The 27,240-nt window shown below is 38.7% G+C and overlaps 1 protein-coding gene across 1 annotated transcript; it reads right to left on the reverse strand.

Moving 5' to 3' along the window:
* Window positions 1-22,903, reverse strand: LURAP1L (leucine rich adaptor protein 1 like; the record flags this gene model as incomplete). The annotated part of the gene is made up of 2 exons (XM_079548217.1): window positions 1-448; window positions 22,685-22,903. The coding sequence occupies 2 exons, from the start codon at window positions 22,901-22,903 to the stop codon at window positions 83-85; spliced, it is 585 nt and encodes a 194-aa protein (XP_079404343.1). The 3' UTR covers window positions 1-82.
* Between the last annotated feature and the right edge of the window lie 4,337 nt (window positions 22,904-27,240).

Below are 27,240 nucleotides of genomic sequence, written 5' to 3' on the forward strand. Positions count from 1 at the left end.
ATTTTTTGCATGTGAAATAAAATAGCAGCAAAGAAAAAGGATAAATACAAGTGCATGAATGTCCCACTGGAACTTGCTTTTATTAACCAAAACAGTAGTACTCATCTGAATCAATTTTGGGATGCTTATGTGAGTCTTCCATAATAGAAGAATCACTGAACTGGTCTACATCAGAAGGTGTTTGGTGACCAGGAACATCATCAACTAAAGTGTCCAAGTAACTTCCCACTGATATTCCATCCAGACCATCACTACAGTCCTGTAAACTGCTACAGCTGCCATGGAAGGATGTGTCCTGACTTTCCAATAAGCTGCACAGGCTGCCACTCAAACTGCTCCCTCTGCTGGCAATGCCTTTCTCTTCAATCATCCACTTGATTGATTCAATACTTTCATTGATGATGAGTAGTTGTCGCATAAGTTTCACATCAGTGGCACGGAGATTAATCTACAAAGCAAAAGCAATAAAAAAGATTACTGATTTTCTCTAAAATCGAACTCCAAACAACAAGCTGGAGGCAATAGATGGATTAAAATCTCACATTTGACATCTAAGACAAATCTATTTAAATACTCAGTTTAAAAAAAAAAAAAAAAGTATTTCTACACTTTCATAGAATCATAAAATCTCCAAAACTGGAAGAAACTCACAAAGATGAGTTCAACTTGTTGCTCCACATAGGATCATGTAAAAATCAATTTTTCTGAGAGAGTTGTCCACAAGTTTCTTGAACTCTGGAAGATTTGGTGCCATGACCATTGCCCTGGGGAACCTATTCCAGTGTCCCACCACCTAATACTCAATCTGACTCTCCCTTTCAGTGAAGTTCAAGTGGGAATCTGATCAGACTATGTAAACAGTCCATTAATAGGAATGGTAATCAACAAGACTTGTACACATGCTACTACAACATTATTATTGGATGAAAAATATTTACTATGACAATTTCTGGGGATAACTTCTATTATTCAGAAAAGTGTAACATAAATCTGTGTCCATTTAAAACTACTTTCAGCAACTGAGCAGATATAAGTAGCTAGGCATTTACCTCAGGTCCTTCTTGTTAAGCCTACTAGGGTAATCTAAAATTTTCAGATGTGAGTTATTTGGAGAAAGGTTATGAATCCTTAACATTTATTCCTGCTGTACCATTGCTCATGTTGCAAGCTGCAGAACAAATTCCTGAGAGTAGAAACAGATGCGCTTGTTAAAACTGTAAAATTCAAATTATTTAAACTCATATTTGATGAAAGTTATTAGTCCACGAAGTCTGCAAGCGTGGCAATTTGTGCAAAATAACTAATTAAAATACACACTGAGTCCTACTTCACAGCTTAATTGTCGTGGTTGATGCATACAAATAGAAGTGTAATAGGTAAAGGATTAATGGTAATTCCTAATGCCTATATCATGTTAATGGTAAACGCATATTACAGTGCTGCATTTCTCAGATATAATAAACAACCTTTATGCTTCTCTTATTAGACAAATTTAACAAACCACTTTTACTGAAATTTCCACAATGAGATGACACATAAAATTGAGGCCTTAGTGTTTAATTAATAATTTATCTCTTCTTTGTTATCTGAAATAACCAGTGTTTGCAAAAGGTTTCTCTGGAATCTCCTATTCGCCTCATGAAACAAGTGATAACACTGAAAAGGTAATCTAATAAACTGAAGATAATTCAGGTTTTGTCCATGTGGTCAAGTGTGGAAAGCCATAGGGTACTGCCATTCCTGGTGTGATCTGTGGAACAACTGCCCAGTCATACAAGGGAGTCTCAGCTAAATCCTGATAAGAAAACAGTGTTAGTCTGCAACCTTGCCAGTGCTGCTGCCCTTTGCAATAGCAGCTCAGAACTGCTACTAAATATCTGATGTATCAATAGAACCAAATCCTCAGTGAGATCTGGGCCTAGATAAACTTTTGCCACAGTGTCAACATAGGGCATACTTGTTTAAAACCACTGGAAAAAGACTTGATGAATACATGGGACATCATGTCCAGCATGTAATTTGTGTCATATTTCATCACGTTCTTTAATTGTACTGATAAAGCACACTACATGTTTGATACATCAACAATTTAAGACATGCACTGAGTATACTTCTCTACATAAATCTGTGCCACAATCTCTAACACATTAACATGTACTAAATACTTCTCATACATAGATCAATAACATCTTAGCTTTCCAACAACTCAAAAGACAAAACAGTATGTTGAAAATTTCATCAATAGTATGATCTTCTATGCCAGACAATAGGCACTTTACGATATTCTCCAATTATTACATAGAAGTCAAGCATTTGCATTGTTCATACACAATTGACTGGAATCAAATCAGAATTCTCAGGAAGAAATGGCACTGTCTTTTTCTGCCAAGAGTAAAATTTGGATGTGTTTTTTTACATACTCAAATGCCAGTTCTACTCAATATCCCAAATTACACTGACATGATATGGTTTTCAAAAAAATATTAATGCATTTTTACTCTGTTAGACACAACAGAAGATTGCACAGGCTCTGGTTGGGATGCTTCAGAGTGCAGATACTGTATTTTAGCTCAGTGAACAAAACACAGAGTACCAATGTTTTAGCTACTGCTGAACAGTCCTTTTGCAGTGTCAAGACCTGCTCTATTTCTCACTGTCAAACAGGCTGGAGATGGACAAGAGGTTTGGAGGGGACAGTTGGAACACTAACCAGAAATAACCAAAGGGATATTCCAGGCCATATGGCTGCGCTCAGCAATAGAAGACTGGTTTGGTTTTCCCAATAGCTACTGCTTGAAAACTCTCTGTGCATCCATTTGCTAGCAGAAGATAATGAGTGATTACCTTCAAGCTTTGCTAGTACCAGACTGTCTGCATAATTTTCAGATGTGTTCCTGGTCGTCTTATCCAGTCCCTAAAAAGACTTCTGTAGTAGCCTCACTCCAGTACCACAGAATTTAACATGCAAAATAGCTTTATCACTTACTGTTTTAACAATAATGTTCATCTATCACTGTTTCAGATGTGAGGTTTTGAAAAGAGATTGACCATTTTGTATCTCTCATTTTTAAGTCAGTTCTTCTACTCCTACCCATAAATCACTATAAATCATTTGTTCAGCAACAACACTGTTGTGACAGCAGCAAATTACCCAGCTTCCAAATTGCAACTGTAGACTTCAGTAATTTTGTTGTATATAAGCATGTATGGAGACCATAATTTCCCAAAAGGATGATTAAAATGAAGTTTAATGGAGCTAACAGCAATACATCACCAATGAAACAACTACTTTTAGGTACGATGGACATCTCATAAGTTTCAGATTCAGTTGGCTTGATTCTTTCCTCCAAACTGACACTTAGTCCCAAGTCTCCTATACCAAGAGTGTACTTTTCCTAAAGCAAACACTAAAAAGAAGTCTGCAAGTGTCATCTTTCTTTAACAATGTTTTTCTCATCTATGACTTTTATTGCCTTCTGCTTTAGCCCAGGAATAATTACATAAGTTGGTGCTCAAATACACAGCTGCAACTTACTTGTCTGTTAGAGTTAACGAGTATGTTCCAAAAAGGGTCAATCAGAGGGTCTAAAAACAACACAATCTCATTACATTTGACAGCTTCATTTGTTATGCACAGTAACAGGTGCACTTCAGAAATAATCTGAATGGATTGAATCATAGTTAATATAGGTATTCCAGAATAGTTTCCACAGAGTTTAAGGTAGAGCACAGCACCACTACAGGGAAGGTGCATATCTTAGCATACAGCAATAAGGATACTTTGATAAGACAGAGAAAATCAAATTCTGGTTACAACCTTGCTTATGTATCCTGTTGGTTAGTTTGGATAATTTCAATACACATATCTTAAATGTATAACATTGAATGGGTAGTCAGGGCAAGAAAAAAGACTGAAAATGAAAATGACCACAACGACCTTTTGGTTAACACGGTCTGGTAGCATAGACTGATTAGTACATAACAGATTAACATTCAGACACTGTCAGACCTTCAGTGTGGAAGGGATATCTGGCCTGAACCACCTGTACATGTTTCATACAACTCTCCTCCACTGGTTGTTCTAATAAGAGACTGCTTCCTTTACACACATAGCCCTGCTTATGGTCCTCCATAATCAGAGGTGCAGTACTGTCAGCACGTCACACATATGACTCCATTACACAGAGAATTTATTTATATATGCATATATATATATCTACGAACACACACGTGTGTGCACATACACATCTGTGTACAATCACACAGAAACATATAACACAGACATATACAATATTTCCATTATTTCTATGTGTACAGTGCTTTTCAGAAAGGATGTGAGGTTACCGATTTTAGTAAAAACTCATGATTAGGGCTGTTAACAAAAACTATTAACATCTCTTGGCAACTCCCCAGAACAACACATTAGCTGTCCTAGTTTAGTCATTTTACCTTTGAATCAAAGTTGCACTTGCAACTTGGCAAAATGGATTTGTGTTTTCCAGCCACGTGTTCTGAAGGCATGGTTTCCAGTCAGCTCCACATACCATGAGTCTCCCTCGCCTCCAAACCAAGAAAGCTAAAAAAATTCAATACAATGTGTCCTTTTAATCTCTCAAACCTCACTAGTTCACTTCCTTAGTTCGCTCTCTTTTAGATTCCTGGATTCATGCGCTTCTTTTTCTTCTTCTAACTACAGGAATTCTGCAGTGATACTAACAACAATTATAAATAGTGGTCTGAGGAAAAGATATTCCTAAGTTTATTTAAAAGATATTCCTTTTATTTATTTATTTATTTATTTTTTTACTCAATGCCTTTATGCTGTGTGTTGCAATGAGTCCATCTATAAAGAGAAAGAAAATGAGCATGCTGATATAACCATTTCCTTCAGGACCGATCATTTAGAGCAACAGGCAATAAGTCACGGTAAGACAAGGAGTCGTAAACCTACAGTCTAATGGATTCAAGGAGTTATTTAAGTCATCTAGCTCAGATACCAAGCTCTGCACAGGATCCCTTGTAGGACTCAAACACCGATCAAGGACTGGACAGCATGGAATTAATATTTTTGAAGCAGTATAATTTTGGACAGATATCACACAGTAAAGTGGAACTGCATGAGAGCAGTCACTGCAGGCAGCTTGGTGGCCCAGAGCATGAGCAGACTTGTAGAAAGAATTAACACAATAGAAGGTCAAACTCAATGGGTACTGGAGCTAATTCCACCTGTTGTTAATACTGACACATCCATCTGTATTGCAATTTTTACAAACAGAATTTAAACTAAGAAAGTCTTTCCATACTTTCCAAAGGCCTTTATGACACTACAGTTCAGGAGTATTAGTGTTATTGCTACCTGACTTTCTGAGGGTATGCCACGGACAGCTTTCTGCTTTCCTATTCACTTTCCTGTGTCATTCAGGATAAAGTTTTAGTTACCCACCTATGCCTATAACTCCTTTCTTTCTTTACCTCACTTTTTCATGGAATAATGAATTCCATGAATTTATCTGAGATATAAAATATATAAAAATATATTTGTCAATGTCTAAACAATAATTTATTTTTAATCCTGAGAAGTCAGCTTCTTCACAAGAACCAAGCTTATTTTGGTCAGACTGCGTGAGACAAAGTAAGAAGACCAAATTTAGTAAGCAAATACAAAAAGTTATAAAATTCGTAAGTAAAACATCAACCAATTCTGTGTGAGAATTTGCATAACAAGCTAGAAAGACACTTAGCAATTTATTTGAACTCCAATACTCAGAATGTGCGAATCAATTAAGTTACTTAATTAGAATCACTGAGCTCACACACTCACAACAGGGTTAAATGTGGTCACAAACACACAGCCTTTGTTCACTAAGCAACAACTATAATATGTAGCACATATGACATGAAGGTTAGCAGGCTCAGAACGATACTAAAATAGCTTCTCAACAACAGTAAGAGAGTGAAATGCCTCTTCTTCCATTTAACAGATCTAAAATAAAACCACCTTTTACAAACAAGGGTAAAATTCCTGATTCTTAAATACACAGAGTAATTAATAGGCTGTGCACAAGTTCCAACCCACTTTAATTAGCACATACTCATGTGCAAGATTTTAAATCTGCCAGTTTCAAAACTGTCTAACTTATTCAGGATGTTTGCATGAAGTTCTTTACATAATTAAACCACTTTGGGCAATGCTGTCTAGTCTGACTTCTGAATTTGAATACAGTCTTCAGCCATTACCTGTTAACAAGCTAGAGAGATTTTACATCCTAGAGTGCAAGCAAGCACACAAGTTAATCATCCCCAGCCAGAAGGAATCATCTACTCACAGGTAAAACTGTAACTGCTTGTCAGAATGTTCCACATCTACTCCATTGCAAAGTGAACCAGTATTCATTAATTCAAGCACTGCAATGGTTCCATCTAGTCCAACCAACCAGCCTGATACTGTGTGAGCTCTCTCATTTGATAAGTTTCTTAAGAAGCATATAAAAACGAGGCAGAAACAAAGTTCAGCCTCAGCCTCAGATAAGATAGTCAGTAGGTTGAGGTAAATGCTCCAGTTCTCATCCATGCCATGTGTATCAGACTGTAATTTACCTCACACTGATCTGTGTAAAACACATCCCTTCTTTAAATTTCAGTCAATAGTTATATACATATGAGGGCTGCTCTGAAAGTAATGCCTCCTATTTTATTATTCTAGCCCATGACATCAGAGCCAGATTTTGGTGATATGACAGTACGGGTTGAACAAATATTCCATTACATTTTGTTGCGGTGTGATGGCAGCAGAGGGGCAGTCTAAAAAAAATGGAAGTATGGATGAAGCAAAGGTATGGAATTAAACTCTTCCGTGTGGAACACATGGCACCCACTGACATTTACTGGCACTTGCTGAATGCTTATGGAGACCAAACAGTGTGCAGAGAGCTGCTGGGTGGGGCATTTTAGCAGTAATGACAGCAAAATGAAATACAAACCATGTTCTGATGGCCATGCAGATCTTCACAAGCACGGCATGCAGGCTCTTGTTCATGCTGGTGAAAAAGCATAAATAATGGTGGTGACTTTGTTGATGAATATTGTTTTGTAGCTGAGAACTTCCTTCAAGGAGTGTTATTGTAGTCTTTGCATATGTTGTACTTTCCATGAAAATAAATAGGAGGCATTACTTTCAGAGTGACTTAAATAGACGAACAGCTTTCTTCCCTTCTATTGTCTTACAGCACGGATTTGAGTCACAAGGCACTACTGAATGTTTTTTTTACTTCTTCCTTGTGTTTTTTCATGGTTGTGGTAATCTCCAAGCAATATAAGGCACATACAAAGGCTACCTAAACAAATTTCACTTTATCAGAACTGTCTTTGATTTGAAGTTGCAGTTTACTGATCAAGTTCATTTCCACAAGCAGAGCAAATTACACTGACCTTTCTCAGCCGCATTTTTGTAATGAGTCACTATAAAAACATTCTTACAGAATGTTACAGAAGCATTCTTGACAGCTTACTTTTTCCATTCTTTTGCAAAAAACAATTATTTATTTTTGTGTTACTTGTAAAGACTCCAAAAATTAAAATTCATAGTATATTTTTAGGCAGCATTCACTTCAACCACTGAAATCCCAGCTGTTAGAAAACAAGCAGCTATTAAGTTTTCAGTATGTGCTCTTGATCTTGTTAGCTTAAAAAGAAGTTCCAGCCTAGTCATCATCTCTTTTCAACCTGCTGCAGTTCCAAAGCAATCCTGAACCAAGTGTTTACAATACATATTACTGCAAGTCTTTGTATAAAATTTGGTAGTAACATAACCTAGCTTGGCAAATAAGGTTTCTAAACTTGGAGGCAGGAAGAGAGGCCATGTTATCTGACATCACCTAGAGAACATTCTCCTTATACAAACAGAATTCTGTACTTCAAGTCAGAGGAAGAAAAAACACCTGAAACCAAAATCTCATTACCTAAAACAAGCAAGTGATTAGATCATACCTGAGCCACCACCAAAATAATCAGAAGGCAGAGCACTCAGTAAGTACTGAGAGTAATTCAACAAACTAGTTTCAAAGGCATGTCTTGCAAGTATATGAATAAAACAATATGCTATTATGGTTATCTTCTGATACAGTAAACTACAGTACTGGTTATTTACATTTCTCCTACAAAGTCCTACATTCATATGTGAGTTTTTTACATACTTATTGATCCCTTCAGACATACAGGAAAATATAAATCATCAAGTTGTGCAATTGTTTAATTACATTACCTGTCTAATAAAAAATTAAAACTTAAGGTCTTTTTCCTCCTTTCTGGAATCTACATCACACTTGCTTCTGACTGTGGACAACCTATCATTTGCATTAACATACAGTAAAATCTTCATGATTTGGAGGCCTTTTTATTTTATTGTGAAAAAGAAGAACCTAAGCATAAAATCTAAGTAGATATAGTGACTGTTATCAGAGAGAAATATATTCCATAGAGCTAATAGCAAATAACAGAATAATAATAAAAAGAAAAAGGTAATTGGTTAAGTCTGTACTCCCTGCCTCAATAAAATAAAGACTAAAACAGAACTTTAGATATTGAAGCACTGAGAGAAAAATCAAGTCTCAGAAGGACGAATGAATACAAAACTTCCTGCAGATTATTTTAAAGCTTAGCTGAATCTACATGAAAGGAAGCAGTGAGGAACTGTAACAGTTTGAGTAAAAAGTTTCTAATACAGCATGAAATTTTCACTGAATATTTCTAACTATCCCATACTGTAGTCACAGAAGAGACATCTGACCTTGGCAATGTATCTATTATGACAGAGGTGAAAGTGTCCCAGAAAATATCATGGTATGGACCTACATATGTTGACAGACAAGATAATGGCACTATAAACATGCAGGTCAATAAGCAGCAGTAGCAAATGGTGTTGAAAAGTGTTACAGTAGATAGATGGAGAATCACAATACAGGACTGTATGTTTCCTCTCCACCAGTATGAGGTACCACTGGAGTGCAATAGCATATTGAAACAGATTTTTTTTCACCATCTTTCATTGTTTGCCTTACTTACGCTCGTCGTCATGATCAAAACAAGCTCCTAAAAATACCTGTTCTTTCTGAATTAGGCGAGGTTGCTCAGGACTTTGGCCCTATATTCACTCCTTTAAATTATTTAATTTTAATACAGCACTGCATAAAAATGCAGAAAAATACAGAAGTAAAAAAAGAGATAGAAGACCATGGTTTTTTCTTAATGTATATACAAAACTTGAAAATGATGCTGGAACATAGACAACAGTAATCCTCTACTTGTTACTCTTTATTAAAAAAAGAAAAACAAAACCCAAACCAAATCAGAGGACTAACCAAAACACTTCCACCAATACTTCTTTTGTTCAAGTCAGAACTGAGATATGATAGTTTTACTGCTGGGAATAAATCAAAACTTTCTTGAAATTCAAGCCTACTTTTGCAATATTACCAGAGAGATACAAGATTAAAAAAAAAAAATAATCAAATATTTGACTGAGTCTCCCCAGGGTCCAAAGTTGTATTCTGTTTGTAAAAATTCTGTGGCCTTGGAGATGGGTAAGTTTTATTACAGCATATTTTTAATCAAATAGCCAAATCTTTACTAGCAGCAAAACTTCTGTCTCACTTACTGAATGTTTATCTGACTAAGAATAAAAATCTTCAAGATAGGTTTCAAGATAGCCTTGTAATTGTCAGTGATCACGTGTCATCTTAGAACTGCTTTAACAAAGAAGTGACATGCTGATCTGTTTCTTTATCTGCAGAAGTGTTACAAATGTTTATGAGCTAAATCTTTTTAAAAGTATGTAATAAAAATTACTGTACATCTTATCAAATGAGTCTCTTATCCTTCCCCGCCTTTCTTTACTTAAGTTTAATCTGTGGACTATTAGCAATTCAGCGTCTTTCAGATCCAGCCTTATTTTCGTTTTTAAAAGAAAAACTTCAGCCATCACTGCAATCAATATCCTGCAAAATTACTGTTTATTGCTATAGATACATTAACTTTATGCTCATCAGAAAGTACTAGCAAATTTGAGATCTCTGAGATGAAATGAAGCAAAATTGCGTATTCTGAGACCTTCAACCAAAAATATGCTTCCAAACTTCCAGATATTTATAGTTAAGTCCTTCTATCTCTTTCTTACTCATTAAGGAAGGGTTGAACAACTAGCAACCAATCTGCAACTGGGATCTCAAGGTTAAAAAACTAAAAGCAAACAGGAAATTAGCACCATTTCAGCAAGCTGAATTATTCAACTTGGCCAACACATCAGCCAAGTAGGCTGCTGCAGTTTTTAAGTCTTTTTTTAAATCCTTTTCATAGGTATGCTTCTACATAATACACCGAAATAATGTGTTTGGCAGGTTGCAAGGCATACATCAATACAGGCAGTGGCTGACCTTCTGGAGAGGAGATCTGCAGAGAAGGACCTAGGTGTTCTGGTGGGCAACAGGTTGGCCATGAAGGCCAATGATATCCTGGGCTACATTGAAAACAGTGTGTCCAGCAGGTCGAGGGAGGTGATCCTTCCCCTCTGCTCTGCACTGGTGAGGCCACATCTGGAGAAGTGTCTAAGTCAGGGCTCTTCTATTGGAGAAAGATGGAGATCTTCTAGAGAAGCTGAGAGATCTGGGACTGTCCAGACTGGTGAAAACTGAGAGTGGATCTTATTAACATTTATAAAATATCTGAAGGTGAGGTGTAAAGAAGATAGGGCCAGGCTCTTATCCAGCAACAGGAAAAGAGGTAATGAGAACAAACTGAAACACAGGAAGTTCCATACGAACATCTGGAACAAGTTCTTTACTTTGAGAGTGACAGAGCACTGGAACAGGCTGTCCAGAGGTTGTGGAGTCTCCTGCTTTGGAGATACTCAAAATCTACCTGGACACTTTCGCACGCAAATTGGACTAGATGGATAGATTTCTTTTAATGTCCTTTGGTCACTGAAGTTCAACAGAACACAAATTAAAATAAACTTAGGAGAGAAATGACCAAACAAAAGAAAAAAAGTTTAAACACTGAGTTGGTGCTGGGGTTGCTTTACTTTTCCTCTGAAACGGTATGACTGCTCTGCAATTGTGAATGTACAACTATAAGAGTTGATGGTCACTGTGAATTAACCCATCTGAGAAAACAGCAACTGTCTCCACTGTTTCAGCCACAGCCAGTTAATGCCACAAACTACCAAAGCAGTAAGTAAATTCTATTGGTATTTGGTGTGGAAGAAAATAACTGCTGTTCTGGTATGCTAGTAATGCTGCTCTTCTCTTGCACAGAGACTTTATTCTCTACTTCTGAAGGATTTACGGTTTTCTTTTACAAACCCTGCAATTCTAGGAACCTGCCACAGGCTACCACTTCAGTCCAAAGTATTTCAGTGTATTGCAAGAATCAGGCCTACTGACAGTTACAGGGGTTGAAATGGCACTGTGAAGGCCAAATGCGCTTGTAATCATAGATAAAGTAAGTCCTCTAAAACTTACTACTCTGGTTTCACGTTCACTCCTCTCTTAACCAAGCAGTTTTGACAAATCTAGAACTATAGACTGAAGTCTCTTGAGTCTACAATGACTCCTGGTATAAATTCTCAAATTCTGCATGTTTTTGCACAGACTAATCCGAATTTATTTTAATTAAAGACCTTGCTTCCACAGAAAGGATACTTCTGTACAAAGTTACATAAAAGCATTATGTTGACATACTTGCATTTCCATGTTTGCTTTGTTCTAAATATTCATTGTTTGGCTTTGACCAACAGAAACAACAGAATGAGTTAGCATCCTAACACAGAACACAAATTTGGACTTGCAATAAGACCAGAAGAGCCACTGAAAGGCACCTTTCATCTTGCTTGTTTTCTGAAGAGGTAGCAAACTGATATAGATCCGACTTCTGCTTGTATAAAAATGCTTCAGAGTTCTCTCCTTGTTACTAGGTGTCTTTTTCCCTGTCATTTTTAATTACTAGAAGAGTCAAGGTCAGAATCTGAATCTTTATAAACTAAAACATTTTTTTCAGCAAATACTTCCTATTTTTAGAGCTGTGTACTCTAATAGTGTTTGCTATGCCTTATAAGCACACATCTTAGTCACAAAAAGGAGTTCAATCATTTCAAACAGAACATTTCTTTAAACTAGTAGAGATTCTGCAGAAGAACCCAAAAATGAACCAGAAAAATGCAAAGCAGCTGAACTGTTCTTTTTTTTTTTTTTTTTCTTTTGCCCTTGAGCCTAAACATAGGAGCTTGGGTTGAGCTCAGTGCTCAATCCATTTGTTAGATCTAAAGTCTTGGATATGCACCTCTTTCAACAGCAATAGGGTAGCAGGCCAAAGAGGCAGTGCAACAAAATGATTCTCCTTTTGGGAGGACTTTAGTCATGAATGCAACTGGTATCTAACTACAGTCAACAAATTTACAAATTAAGCCAGTAAAGTGTTTATTAAATCTGAAAGTCACAGTATTTAAACAGCAATTCAGCACTGCCTCAGAGGCATTAAATGTTTTCACTTCACCTATATTGCACCCAGCAGACCCATAGAGTACTGCGGGTAGTTGGTTTTACAGCACAGTAAATGAAGCACTCAAATAACTTACCCGGGCAGCTTAACTTGTCTGTGCTTCCTATTACCTAACAAATTTGCCATATCATTTCTTTGATAAAGTATTAAAAATTGCCAGGTTGATAGGAAGGGAGAAGAATTAGACTGGCAAATACAGAGTTGCATAGCTGTGTCTTGACTTCTCCATACTTATGGAATGACTGGATAGTCATGAAAAAGAGAGTAGCTAACAGTAACAGTTGGCATATGTACAACACTTAAAACTCTCCAGTGTTCTTTCCTCTACTCCTCTTATGGAAGGAGAAAAATGTCCTTTGGAGCAAAGTCAAGGAGGAAATGCTCAGCTGGATTTATTTCACACATCATCCTCTGCTGGAAGACAAAGGCACTCACTGCTGGAACAGTGCGTAGGGCATTTCTGAAACAACTGACCATCCATGTCTGCCTCTAGATTTGATAAAACCTTGCGATGAGTTGCTCGTATCGCTCAAAGCTCTATAAATGAGGCCTACAAGAATTCCTTCCAGCAGGCTATAATGAACTCTTCACAATAAAGAATCCTGTGGAGCTTGCAAACTATTGAAGTACTTAACTGAATAGCTTTTCAGAACTGGAAGACTGGATCACAGGATGTGCTTAATGGATACACTGCTCACTTTGGACATAACCCAGTTCTCACTAGAGACAAATATGGACATGGAAAGAAAACCGCTGATGTCTAAGCTGCACACAGCTAAATGACAAAGAGAAAATGTTTAAAAACTATGAAAAAGAGGATTACTTCAATGAATAAAAGTACTATTTTTCTCAGAAACACATCCTCCAGTAATAGTTACCTTATGACAAAGAATCCAGACATTGAAGGTACAATCAATAGAGATGCATTAATTTGACAGAAATTGCTATGCAGTTGTGAATTCAACAACTACTGAATAACTAAGTATTCTAGTCAGACACCTGTGGACTAGAAGAAGAAACAGCAATGCAACTAAATTACAGTGTATCCATATCAACAGAAACACACAAAAAAAAACCTCTCTGACATCATAGGTTCTATTGATACAGCTACAGCATGTTCTAGACACAGAATAAGAACATAGCTCACACTAGAGATGGCAGGGCCTTTTATATGTCCACATAGCTCTAGTACACTGCAAAATCAAACCCAAAACCTGCCTATACTCAGAGCAAGACTTACTACTTCATAAATAGCATTACTGTGGTGAGTGAGGTAGAAATGTCTTTCTAGCTAGATCTGGTATGTACTCATTCAGCTGATAGAGCACCAGTCATATCCTTAACTGCAAAGAATAGCTGTGCAAGAATGTTTTATTTTCTACATTAAAAAAACATAACTGTTTTAATTATTAATCTCCTCAACGGTTCTTACTGTACTCAGTATTTCAGAACAAATATTTCTACTTCTTCCTCAAGTTCTGCAGGTGTCACTCCCACCTAGTTCTCTTCAGTCCTTCTCCAGTCCTTGAATAACTTAGTCTCTCTGCCACAGAAAAGTTAATGTTTATTAAGTGTCTGAAAAGGTCAACATTCACAGGTTTAAAACTCTTAGTATTAGGTTTCCCTTTTGTCATTAACTGAAGTTATCCAATGGCAATGATGGTACTTCTGAACAGTGCTTGAAAACAAGGACACAGCACTGCAGAATTAACAGCTTAATCTACCAAAGTACACCCAGAGTACACTCCAGACTTTTCTCATGAGAAAGCCAGACACATGAAATGCCTTACAGAAGTTATTTTTCCTAATGCACCCAGTAAATTTACTGACCCGAACTGGGTTATCCTGTTCTTTATAATTGCTTTGTTGATAGATGCCCTCACACTACAGTCCAAATTCAAGTTTGTCCTGCTTCCTTCTTTAGTTATTTTATTATATATATACGTATTTTTAACAACTATAATTAACAGTTCTTCAGCACTAAAGATGTATACTTAACAGTTTTCTGATACACCTGCATATAGCCATTTTTTGTTGTAGTTATTTTGGAGCAAGGCTCAAGCTACTTGCAGTCATCAGAACTTATAGACTCATAAATTTTCAATACATCTCCAGTACAGAAGGTTTGCATTCATAAAAAATACGCTAAGTTTCAAGCACTGCCTGTTACCTACGTTTCAGTTAGAATTTACAAATTCCTATATATAAAATTACAGGCTTTGTAGAATGAAGACTCTCTGATCTGAGGAGACCTTAGTATTGCTATGCATAGAGATTTTACAGCCTTCAAAGAGTCCAGGTGCCCCAGTTGCACTGGCCCCAGTCCCACATTAGTAAGGATAACGGTAATTTGAAACCAAAATTCAACAGAAGAAACAATCAACATGGGGCAAGTAATCCAGAACTAGAAAATCCATCACTGATTAGCAGTCTCACAACAGTGAGAACTGTAAAGGAAAGGCTACAAGTCTGCGTTTGTACCTAAATATTATTCTTTTTTTATTACAAGATCTCCTACAAATTTTTATGTTCAGATGACTTTAACTTTGCAATTAGTAATCTGGAAACCAACAGCTGGTTCTATGTAAGATACCATAACTATTATGGTTATAAATGCAGGTAAAAATCTAAGAGAGAAATCGCATTTAATCACATCAAATTAGAATTACTTTTCAGCAGTTCTGATATTCTCTCTTTATACTCCTGTATGTTCACCATCATTTGCTCCAGATTCTAGAATCCAGTCTCTTTTTTAGGACGTGGACAAGAATGAAACTCTTAGGAAATAAACATATCAAATGCTGAAAGTTTACTGCGCTTCAAGCTTGAAAGCAAAGACAGACAAAGAATCTTGCAATTCTTAAAAAAAGTGAAAATGCATTTTTTTTTTTTTTTTAAACAAGTTACTGTTAGGGATTTCTTTTTAAAATAAAAATTAAAAGTGCATTTATAGGCTGGTCATCTCTGGTCAATGTAGGTATTGTCCAGTTTACACAGGAAAGATTATTTTTAACTATTGTTAGTCACAAGTATCCGCACAAAAGTCAGTTCTGCTGATTTCAACAGCAAGTGTGCCATTTGCAAAAAGATGCTGTAAGTCGCTTAAACTGTAGAGCTCTGTGCATATGCCATCTAGCTTTCAGCAAAACCCCACATCTTTTCATTATGAAATGTCACTAATCAGATTTTAAAAAACAACTTCAAAGACAAAATTCTTCCTCCATCTTTGAAACAAAGTAATCAGGAAAGAAACACTATGAAATGATAATGTACATTATTTCAAATCAGGGCTGACAAAAAATGTCATTTCTAATTTGACTGTCTAACTGGATCTTCAAGTGCAGTGAAGTACCCATAACGCTACTGTGACAGTCTCTTTGCAAATTCACACTGATACTGCTAGCTCAGGTATCTGCAAAGTTCCACTGACTCCTGAACAAGCAGTAATTAATAAGGTAAGCACACATGTACTTCCTGGGGACTTAAACCCTTCAGCAGCTGGTATGGCTGAGTAAGAATGACCGGAAGTACAGACTGAGTGCAACATGGATGCTTTCCAGAATTCATGTTCTTTTATCAGGGACTGCATTAGATTTGCTAATAGCAGTAAGTGTGAATTCAGAAGTTAAATAACCTTGTTCACCTTTCACTTCTGAAGATGGTCTTTAAAGACAAAAAAAATTGGCAACATTCCGGCAGAAATTATTTTCTTGATAGATTTGGTAATTTTCCCAAGGCATCAATCTGTCAACCTATAAATCTCTTTCAACCACAACATCCTGCCCACTGTAATGCTGCCTAAAATTACTAAGTCCTCCACCACACAATGCAAATCTGAACTTGTTAGCAAGATCAAAGACTATCACCATTTTCAGTGAAATTCCATTGGACCCATAGAAATAAGTTAATTTCTACTTCTTTTTTTTTTTTTTTCTTACTCCTAAAAAGAGCCTCACTTTAGGGGTTTACTGAATAATTGCTCACTAAGCAAATCAGACTTCCTATCGAGGCCTGAAGCTTAGTCACTAGTAATTTTATAGTTAAGATTTCATCTTCAATCAAGTTTTTAAACAAAAATTTCAATTAAGCTAATAAAAATCTGATAGCATCTGATACAATACTCTGCATTGCTGACTAGACATACTAACCCAGACCTTGCCTTCAAGAAGGTCAGCTGATGTCACTGTGAGAAACAGTAAAAGTAGCAGTCTGTACCTACAGCAAGTGTTAAAGAGGCACTTCAAGTCAATATTTTACTGTTCAGGAATATCTTTTAAAAAGCTAATAATGGCAGAGATAGCCACAGTTATGGATCTAACAAATCAAAGAAAAATTGAAATTGCTCAAAACTGTAAAATCTAGTAAAAGAAAGTTAGAGCAGATCTCCAATATACACCTTCACTTATGTGCTAAGGATATGTAAAAATGCTTTAAAAAAAAAAAAAAAAGAGAGAAAGAGAGACAGAGACACAGACAGAAGGAGAAGGAGAAAAACAGAAAGAGAAAGAGAAGGAGAAGGAGAAGGAGAAGGAGAAGGAGAAGGAGAAGGAGAAGGAGAAGGAGAAGGAGAAGGAGAAGGAGAAGGAGAAGGAGAAGGAGAAGGAGAAGGAGAAGGAGAAGGAGAAGGAGAAGGAGAAGGAGAAGGAGAAGGAGAGAAAGAGGACTGGCATTGTAATGATCATATTTGCTTTCATTCCAATGAGTACAAGTGCCATTTGTTCTGCTTCATTTTGCCAGGCCTTTGTGTTAATCAGCTTTTAAAATGGTTATTCTAGAACAGAACTATTAGAGCAAAGGGAGAGAAAACTCAGCTAATGAGAAAGCATAGACATACCTCTGTCCCAAACAGCTTTAGTACAAATCTGGCATACTCAGCTTCTTCAAAACAGGATTGTTTCAACTTTTTTTTATCCCTTCTCCCTGAAAACAGCTGCATTCAGAATATCCAGCTTGGCCTTCACTCATTAACAATGTTTGATTCTCAACAATGTTCACTGGAAAGAAACTCATCTAAAAGTTTCTCTCTCACTTTGAAGACATAATTCACCTTTTTTTCTGGCCCCAACTATTCTTATGCAAAGTTGTTAGTGTTTGTACTCCATGTGCAGACTGACTACACTCCATTGAACATTTTTAGCTTTCAAAAATGCAACAGACTGTTGATTCGGACAAAAAAAAAAACAAAAAAAACCAAAAAAAACCCTGAAATTTAAAAAAAAAATCACATCACCTTTTTTCTTAAAGTTTTCTTAAGAAATTCTCCCTTTGAATAAACACAGAGCTTGTGAAAGAGAAATGAGGCTTCTGAAGAAGCAGTGGCATTTAAGGCTCCAGAAAGAACCCTGCTGATTACTTACTGCTGTGTGTAGCTGCTGAAGTTATATGCATAGTTGAGCATGAGACACCAGAAATAGGGCTGCAGATACAAGAGATGTAAGTATATTCAATACACTCTAGGTTGACCAGAAAAGAACATTTTGACCTGTGCTAGCATCTGCAACTTGCTTTTCTTGTTATGCAGTGGCCTTAGGCCTCAAAGGTTTCCAGGATTATCAGTACAGCAGCACTGTAAAAACTGAAGGCCCCCTGGCTCAGTAGGTCTTTATTTCAAGAAAGTAGAAACATTTCAAAAAAAGAGACAGTGTGGTATTCTGTGCATGATTTCATTGACTAAAAAAAAGAAAAAAATTAGGCTCCAGGGAAAAAGAACACTCAATATAGCAAAAGGATCAAGCAATCAAAATGCAAGCCTCAGTCAGCAGATGTACAGTTTTACCCCTATGCACCTATCAATCTGTCACAGATAAACATTCTACATCTAAGTTAAATAGGGATATGATTACATCACTTAATGTTCTCCTGCAGCAGATAACACGTGAGAGGTAATCACATCAATCACATCCACCATGTAATTCATGCTCTTTCAGGCCCAAGTACATGGCAACTTGATGGCAGGCATCTCAAAATTTCCACCACCTATCTCTTCTTAGAAGAATCCAACCCAGCAGATTTAGAATGTTTATCTGAAGATGATGAATGTAGAAAGTAGTTGGAAGAACAGAAAAATTGATTTCATTGGTGACAAAAGGAAAATGTGCATGAGATGGATGAGATGAGATTTTTCGTTTTAAAATGAGGAGAGGTCACACCTATTTCCATGTCTGTACAGATGAATTTACACTGGCCACTGAAAAGACACATACTTCCTGAGATTAGTCTTAAAGTCCACTCCTAAGCATCACAACCAGGTTCAGGTGTGTTTTCCTTGTTCTTTACTGTCAGGGGACAAACAATAGGGTACCTGTAGAAAACACAGGTACTTTGTGGACGCTCTGGGTAGAAATGAGATTATAAAAAATAGTTAACAATAAAATACATTCTTAGCACAATGAAAAACTTTGGAATCATCATGCATTTAAATGCAATAAAAGATCAAATTTTACTCACGTGCTGATTATAAAATTGCTTTGTTTCTCAGATGTTGTTGAAATTTGTCAACATAGATTGGCCAACTTTAAAGATGAAGATGTCAGCACACCAGTTAGTCTCAAGTTTTCCATATATGTGACTATACAAATAACCTTAAAATACTCTTACTGAGAGGAATATATGAAAACTATCAGAGCATGCAGGAATACACAGTGACACAAGGAAGGCTAAGGCCTTCCCACTTGGAATTAAATCTGATGAGGGATGTTGAGGAAAACAAGAAAGACTTCTTTAAGTATGTCAGTAGCAAAAGGAAGGCTAGGGAAAATGTATGTCCACTGCTGAATGAGGTGAGTGCCCTGGTAGTGGAGGAGACTGGGAAGTCAGAATTACTGAATGCCTTCTTTGATTCAGCCTTCAGTGCTAACGCTGCCCCTCAGCAATTCTAGATCCTGCAGGTAAGAGAGAGAAGAAGAAAAGAAGACTTGATAAGATCTGCCCGTTTCTTCATAAAGAAGATGCTCCAGGCCCCTAGTAATCTCAGTAGCACTGTGCTGGAAACTCCCTAGAAGTTCCCAGAACTGAGCAGGATACTCCAAGCCTCACCAATACTCCAACGCTCATCTGACCTCAACAGGACAGAGAGGAGGGGGAGGACCATATTCCTCGATGAGAAAAGAAGACTTCCCACCAGTTGAGGAGGATCTGTCAGAGACCATCTAGGTAAACTTGCTGCACAAATCCATGGGCCTCAATGAGATGCACACAAGTGCTGAAGTGACCACTCATTATCATCCTTGAAAGGTCATGCAGAGTGGGAGAAGTGTCTGAGACCTGAAGGGAAGCCAATGTCACTACAGTCCTGAAAAAGAGCAAGAAGGAGAGGACAGGAAAGTACAGCCCTATCAGCTTCGCCTCCACCTCTGGGAAGATTATGTAACAGCTTATTTTGGATGTCATCATCAAGCAAATGGAAGAGAAGAAGGTTATCGGGAGTAGCCAACATGGATTCACCAAAGGGAAATCATTGTTGATCAACCTGGTAGCCTACTATGATGCCATGACAAGCTGGATAGATGAGGAAAGAGCAGTGGATGTTGGCTACCTTGCTTTAGCAAGGCCTTTGACACTTCACCCATAACTTCCTCATAGGAAAGTTTAAGAAGTGTGGGATAGACAAGTGAACAGTGATTGTGGATTCTGGATTGAGAACAGTGGATTGAGAACTGTCTGACTGGAAGAGCTTGGAGGGTTGTGATTAGCGGGCATAGTCTAGTTGAAGGCTATAGCTAGCAATTCCCCAGGAGTCAGTACTGAAACATCATCAGTGGCCTGGATGAACGGAAAGAGCGCACGCTCAGCAAGTTTGCAGATGATACAAAGCTGGGAGAAGTGTCTGAGGTGCCAGAAGGATGTGCTGCCTTTCAGTGAAGTCTGGATAAACTGGAAAGTTGGGCAGACAGGAACCTTATAAGATTCAACACGGGTAAGTGCAGAGCTGTGCACCTGTGGAGGAATAAGCACATGTACTTGTTAGGGATGACCTGCTGGAACAGAGCTCTGTGGCAAGGGACATAGGTGCTCTGGTGGACAACAGGTTGGCCCTGAGCCAGCAGTCTGCCCTTGTGGTCAAGAAGGCCAATGCTATTCTATAATGCACAAAAACAAGCGTGGCTAGCTGGTCGAGGAATATGGTCCTTCCCCTCCTCTCTGTCCTGGTGAGGTCAGACGAGCGTTGGGAGTATTGGTGAGGCTTGGAGTATTCTGCTCAGTTCTGGGAACTCCTAGGGAGTTTCCAGCACAGTGCTATTGCGATTACTAGGGGCCTGGAGCATCTTCTTTATGGAGAAACGGGGAGATCTTATCAATGCTTATGAATATCTAAAAGGCAGAAGTCAAGTGGATGGGACTATGCTCATTTCTGCAGTGTGCAGCAACAGAATAAGGGGCAATGGAAACAAACTGGAACACAGACGTTCCATACAAGCAGGAGAAAAAATTCTATACACTTTGAGGGTGACAGAGCACTGCATTAACTTGCCCAGAGAGGTTGGGGAGTCTCCTCTGGAGATAGTAAAAATCTACCTGGACACTTTCCTGTTTACATGCAAAAAACAGTAAGTCTGACATTAAAATGAGAGAGAACAGGAGAGGTCAAGGATGCTGAGTCTAAAACATGTTCACTCTGAGAGCTAAGAAAAAAAGGTGAAAAACTGAAAATCAGCAAATTGAACATTGTGACATGAAACTTCACATGTAATGTAGAAGAGATCAACTTATAAGGAAAACACAATGAACTCAAGTCACTTGATTTTTATCCCTTAATAGGCCTGTCATTACAGGTCTCAGCAGTCACGCTGAAAACTGACTGCCTTATTTGCTTCCTTTGCAGCTCAATTCCCCTAAGAGTTTTACCCTATAACCTATACACACTCTAAACCCTGATGCAAGTTAAAAATTTTGATAATTGACAAGAAGGATGCTGACAGTGTTTGAACTGTGTTAACAACAAATTTACAGTGATTGTTGCACTAAAATGCAATGATAGCTCTGCAAGCATTTCTTAAAATCTATGAAGCCACAAGACACTAAGTGGGATATAAGTGACTCAAGGTTGAGGTCACAATCTTGGCTATTAACACCTGGGATATCCACTCTTGATTTCTCCTTCCTCTTCGCCAGTTATTCTTTAAAAACTCTCCTTCCTTCACCAGCATTGTGCTTACACATTTTGTGCTTGCATCAAGTCACCTCAGTAAGTTGCCAGCAAAATCTTCATCCCAACAAGGAAACTGCATAGATTTTGATCAAGTAAGCAATGCGGTAAGAACCATGAGAAGAACCACTACCTAAAAGAGTTGTTGGAGATCTCAAATAATGATTCTTATCTGAAAAATAAAAAATAAAAAACCCAAAACGAAGCAGAATGGGCTTGAGTGTGTAGAACTCCCCACTGTCAGAATAGTACCTGCTAACAACTCAGTATTTGCTGACTTGCTTTTTTGCTTGCAAAGAGTGCAGTGGTTCCTTTTGTTTTGCCTTAACAAGGCAGTTTTGTGGCACCGCTGAAAATTTTCTTAAAGAGGCAGGTAAGCTTCTGTTTTAAGACAGTACGTACGCGAGAAGTTCTGAAATAAGTAGCCACAAATAAATTTCCCAGTCATGTTACAAATAGGCACTTGATGAAGGATTACTGTCTGGAACTAAATAAACCTCTGAAAAACACTGCCCAGAACTGGAATATCTGAGCTTCCAATTCCATGACCTCCAGAGTCTCTTCAGATACCAGAAGTCACCAGGAAACAGCTGCGATGTAGCGAGTACATTTAGAACAGAGAGATGAAGGTGTTATTTTGTTTATTGATACACAGCACTCAGGGCTTTTAACTAAACGTCAGAAGAAGGGCAGGTGGCAGCGACCCATCCAGCTGTCACTCTGCAAGAAGCCTGCAGAACCTCTCGCCCTCGGGCCGGCCAGCTCAGCCGCCTCACACGCAGGCGGTCTCCCCGCTGTCCCCCGGCCGCACCGGGCCACGGCGAGGTCAGGGCCCGGAGCGCCGCGCAGCCGCTCCTGGCGCTCCCGCCCGCAGTACGGAGGCGCTCCCCGCGCCGAGCGGGCCGGCCCAGGAGAGCGGGGCCTGGGGGCGCCGTCGCGCGTAGCGCTGCGAGCGCCTCTTCGGAGCTCCCTCGGCGCCCGGCTACTCACCATCTCCTGCCTCAGGAGGCGAAGTTTGGTCTCCAGACGCGCGAGGGCGGCGGCGCGGCGCTGGCCGGGGGCCGCAACGGGGCCGCGAGTAGGCTCGGCGGCGGCGGCTGCGCGACCCGGGTGCTCCTCCCCGCGCAGCGGCCGCGCGAGGCTCTCGGGCACTTTGCGCCCCAGCTTCTGCTCGACGTCGCGGAGGTCGGGGGCCGCGCCGGGCTCCATGGCTCGCCTCGGAGGGGCTGCGGCGCCAGACGGCGTTAGCGTTACCCGCGGCCGCCCGGCCGCTCCACGGGCGCGGAGGCGCGGTAATCCGCGGCAGCGCCGGGGCCGGCGCCCGAGCCGCGCGGGTGACCTGCCGCAGACATGAGGTTCCCCCCGGCGCAACGCCCCCCCCTCCTGCCCCCGGCCCTCTTTTGCCACCAAAAAATCTAGCGAGGGGGAGCGAGGGGAAAAACCTCCCCCGAAGTTACGGGGTGGGACGCGCCCCGTCCCCGCTCCCGAAGCGGAACCGCGGTACGCCCCGGCGGCTGCCCGCCCGCCCCGGGCTGCGGGATCCGAATCATCGCGCGTCCCGGCCGGCTGCAACTTTAAAGCCCGCTGGCAGGTGGAAGAGGCGCGCCCCGGCCCTCCTACCGTAATGCTTAGAGAAGAGGCGCGGCTGCGACGCGGCGCCCCCGCATGGCCAACGGGGCAACCCGGCCGGCGGCTCACGGCGGCGCTGAGGGGGCTGGGGGGACTGCGTGCTGCTCGGGGTAGGCAGGGGAGATGGGGGGGGGGGGGGAAGGGAGGAGGGGGGGGGAAGGGAGCTTTCTCAGGTACGGCAAGGAAAAGTGAAATGAAATAAGAAAAGAGGAGAAGAGGAAAAAGAAAGGAAAGAAAAATAAAGAGGAAAAAAAAAAAAAAAAAGAAAATAGCAGAAGAAAATAAAAGAAAAAGGAAAAAGAAAAGGAAAAAAATAACTTCCAGGTAAAAGCAAAGTAAAGAAAAAGGAGAAGAAAAAAAAAAGACTGAAAACAAAAAGGATTTAAAAATATAAAAGAAACAAAAATAAACAAAGGCACCTTGTAGAGCTCTGTGACCTTAGATCACTTTCTTACAGGGCTAGGAGTGTAGGTACAGAGTGAATGTTATTCCCACTTCAGCAGGTTGCACTGCAGGAAGGCTGATTTCTCCTTATTCCACCACACTATTATTATTTTTGTACCTTCTTCTCTTTAAAAAGCAAAGTGTGTTAACTGCACAGGTGACTGTAACTCTGATAACAATTTATGTACTAGCCGTGCTGATAGCAGAGCTAGAAGCACTGTGTCATTTCTTGGCATGATGTGTTGCACTGTAACACAGTTATAGCACTAAAAAACATTACACAAGAATCATGCTGTGTGACAAGACCCATCTGTAGGGCTACTTCTTACATATTAGAGGTGTTGAGTGTGAGGCCAACCACAAGAAGTGGTGTGGGAAAACAAAATATAGTTACAACAATCTAGATATTACTTGTCTGCTAATTTAATCAATACTGTAAGAGTTACTGATCAAAGAACTTTGGAAGGGTTTGGTACAGTCAAGCAAAAATCCTGTTGGCATGAATGAGAACTTCTCAAGTGCACTGATTTAAGACCTGGACCTTTTTAGCCAATGTAACAACACCATCTGGAAATCCTTTAATAGAGATGTAAGCAAAGGCATTTATTGTCCCTTGTGTTTTCTAGGACTGTTAAGTTCAGATGACAGAAAAAGCTTACATATTCCTATCAGAAAAGAAAACCCAAAGCAACCACACACATAGAATCAGAATTGTCCTTACTCCTTCCCCCTTCCCACAGTAAGTGTTCTAAACATCTGTTTTAATTTCTGTCTACTCGGAGAACTGTTTCTATGTATACTCTAATCAAAATTGTTTGTACTGTTTTGTAAATTAACAAGGACTGTGCTGAAGCTCTTCCTATGTGAACTATGAACATCTCATTAAATGAAAGTTTATGTTACTGTCTCCACAGTACTGAACTATGAAAGGAGGCTTTGTTATATGAGAAACTGATTATAAAAAAAAAAGTATGGTTCAAATATATTTGATCTTTTATTTTAAAATGAAAGTGAAGATATGAGCAGAAACTATCCTAATTTTCATGTTAATTTTTAGTAAGTGTTGCTATATCCAGATAGCAACATTCAGATAGTAAAGTGTCTTACTAAAGTAACTTACACATTTGTGAATTTATGCTTTACTGTCTTGTGCTGTGATTCTCACCCCTTTGCCTTAGTATAGCAGTATGCAAATCAATGGCTTTAGTCTTAAATTACAAAGATAAAAAATTATTCATATATTAAATCCACCCTCTCAGATCCTCAGGGTTATCAGATACATTGGTAGACTAATCTATTTTTCAAGGAAATATGTAGATTTTTCTTTAAGTAAACAAAACATTGTGTAAATTGCATTTTCATCCTGTGGAATAGATTCACTATCTTCATTTTAGTATTATTGTTCTCTTCTGCACTGTGCTTTCCACTCTTCAAGTGAGATATGGCATTGTTTTGAATCCTTTGCTCTTTGAGTAAGGCCATGTAGAGCAATGTTTTCTAGTGTTTTCAGTGTTTTTAACTTCCCTAGCTCCTCCTATCACTTCTTCATTTCTGTATCCAGAAGTCTTGATATTTCACTCTTTCAAAGAGTGAATTTTTGTGTATACAGGAAATGAATCTATTCAGCCTCTTGATGTATAGGCACTCAACTGTTAAAACATTTCCTCTGCCTCTCTTACTGGATATAAAGGCCAAGGAATAAAAGTTAATTCATATTTCTGTACTGAGCACTGCTTCAGTCTTCCCTTAAGTCAAATCATGGTTTTACATTTCCTAAAAGAAGAAGTTGGAGGGTGGGTGTTGTGTTAAATACTTTGAAAATAAAACCAGAGGTACTGAAATGATTCTTCTCTGTAGTTTTATTGACATCTTAAATCTATGAGATCTGGAACATGATACTGTGTTTGCCCAGATGGATGAAAGTATTGTATGTAAACCTTAGTGCCATCACATGCTATACCTGCATTTTCCAAATATTACATTATCAACCTGATTTTGTGAATCTTAGGTTCATGGATAGCCAGGTTACTGCTTTTCAGCCTCTAATGTAAAATCCTTATTTCTGTGACCATCCTTTGCAGGATTTAGCTCTTAAATGATTGCTGAGTCTGATCACATAGGAGCTATATGGTCAAAGGTCATTGAACAAGACAGAAAAGGGCATTGTGAGGAGAGTTTTTCAGTTTATGCTTACTTTTCCTTTCTATAAAAGATAATGCTTATCAAGGAATACTAGAATACAAAGTGTAAAAGGAGCTGCAAAAAAAATGCAAATTCATTTACAGGCATGTTATGCATAAGGGATGAGCAGTACCAGGTTATTTATATCATCAATTTTAATAATACATATATTTATAATACATTTCTTTTTAATTTGTAGTAAACAAAGTATTTAAGATGTCTTAGGGCTGAAAAGTAGTTGGAATATAATCCTGCAGTGTTTTGAATTTTGTTGAAGCCATATGCAAAAGGGGCATGTATAGTCAGGCCCTCCCTCAGCTAGAGTGCTATCCAAGATGAATTTGACTTAATAATGCTGTAAATATTAGCTCAATCCAAAGACTGCTCAATGGTTTCCACTTAGCTGGATGGACAGTCAGGTGGATCTGGACCTTGGACCACATAAAACGCTTAGCCATAATGAGCCAGTGCTCAGATGCTGTCAGCGTAGGTTTACAATTTTATGAAAGTTATTTAGGAAGAATATCTTGAAAAGTGATCAGCAAGTGTCTGGGGTCCAATTGGGTTTTCTGCTTCCTTATTCTGCTGATTATATCAAACGTGTTCCTGTAGTACAGCAAAATGTTTGGTTGATATTTAACTTGAGGTTACATCATATCACATCCATGGATGAGTGAGGACTGGAAAAAAAAATCTTGAGGACAGTCAGTTTTATAATGGTTATTTTCCATGATGTATCAAAACACTTTTTTTTTTTTTGTTTTTTTAAGTTATTAAATGGTTAAATGATTCTTAGTAATAAAGGATGCTTCTTGTAAGTGTTAGAATAAGACAGCGCTGTGTATAATGAGGAGAAAATGGTTTTCTGCATTGCTCATGCCAAAGAGCTGGGAATCCTGATGAATAAACAATAACAGATGTGTTTTTAATCTAGGTTCTGAACAAATCCTACATTCTCTCTGAAGTATATAAGCTTTACATCAATAATTTTTGTTAGTGGACCTTCCCTGGAAGGTTCAGAGCTACTGAAGTGGGGCCTTTGTCTTCTCTTCAAAGGTTGCAGGAGATTTAAAAGAGTTCCAGGTACATGAGAACACAGGGTGTGGTAGAATGGAGTCCTGCCTTACCTGCTTTTAAGCAGTTACCTCACTAATGATGATATTCTTTGTCAAAAGCTTCTAGGAAGCAATCATCATTTGTTTATTCAAACCAACACCCAAAGGAGGGTGAGGTGATTTTAGCTGGATGCTCATTGGTCATGATTTGGTGCAATGTTGTAAGAGTCCTACTGA

Source organism: Tetrao urogallus (genome assembly GCF_951394365.1).
Source record: "Tetrao urogallus genome assembly, chromosome: Z".
NCBI lineage: Eukaryota > Metazoa > Chordata > Aves > Galliformes > Phasianidae > Tetrao > Tetrao urogallus.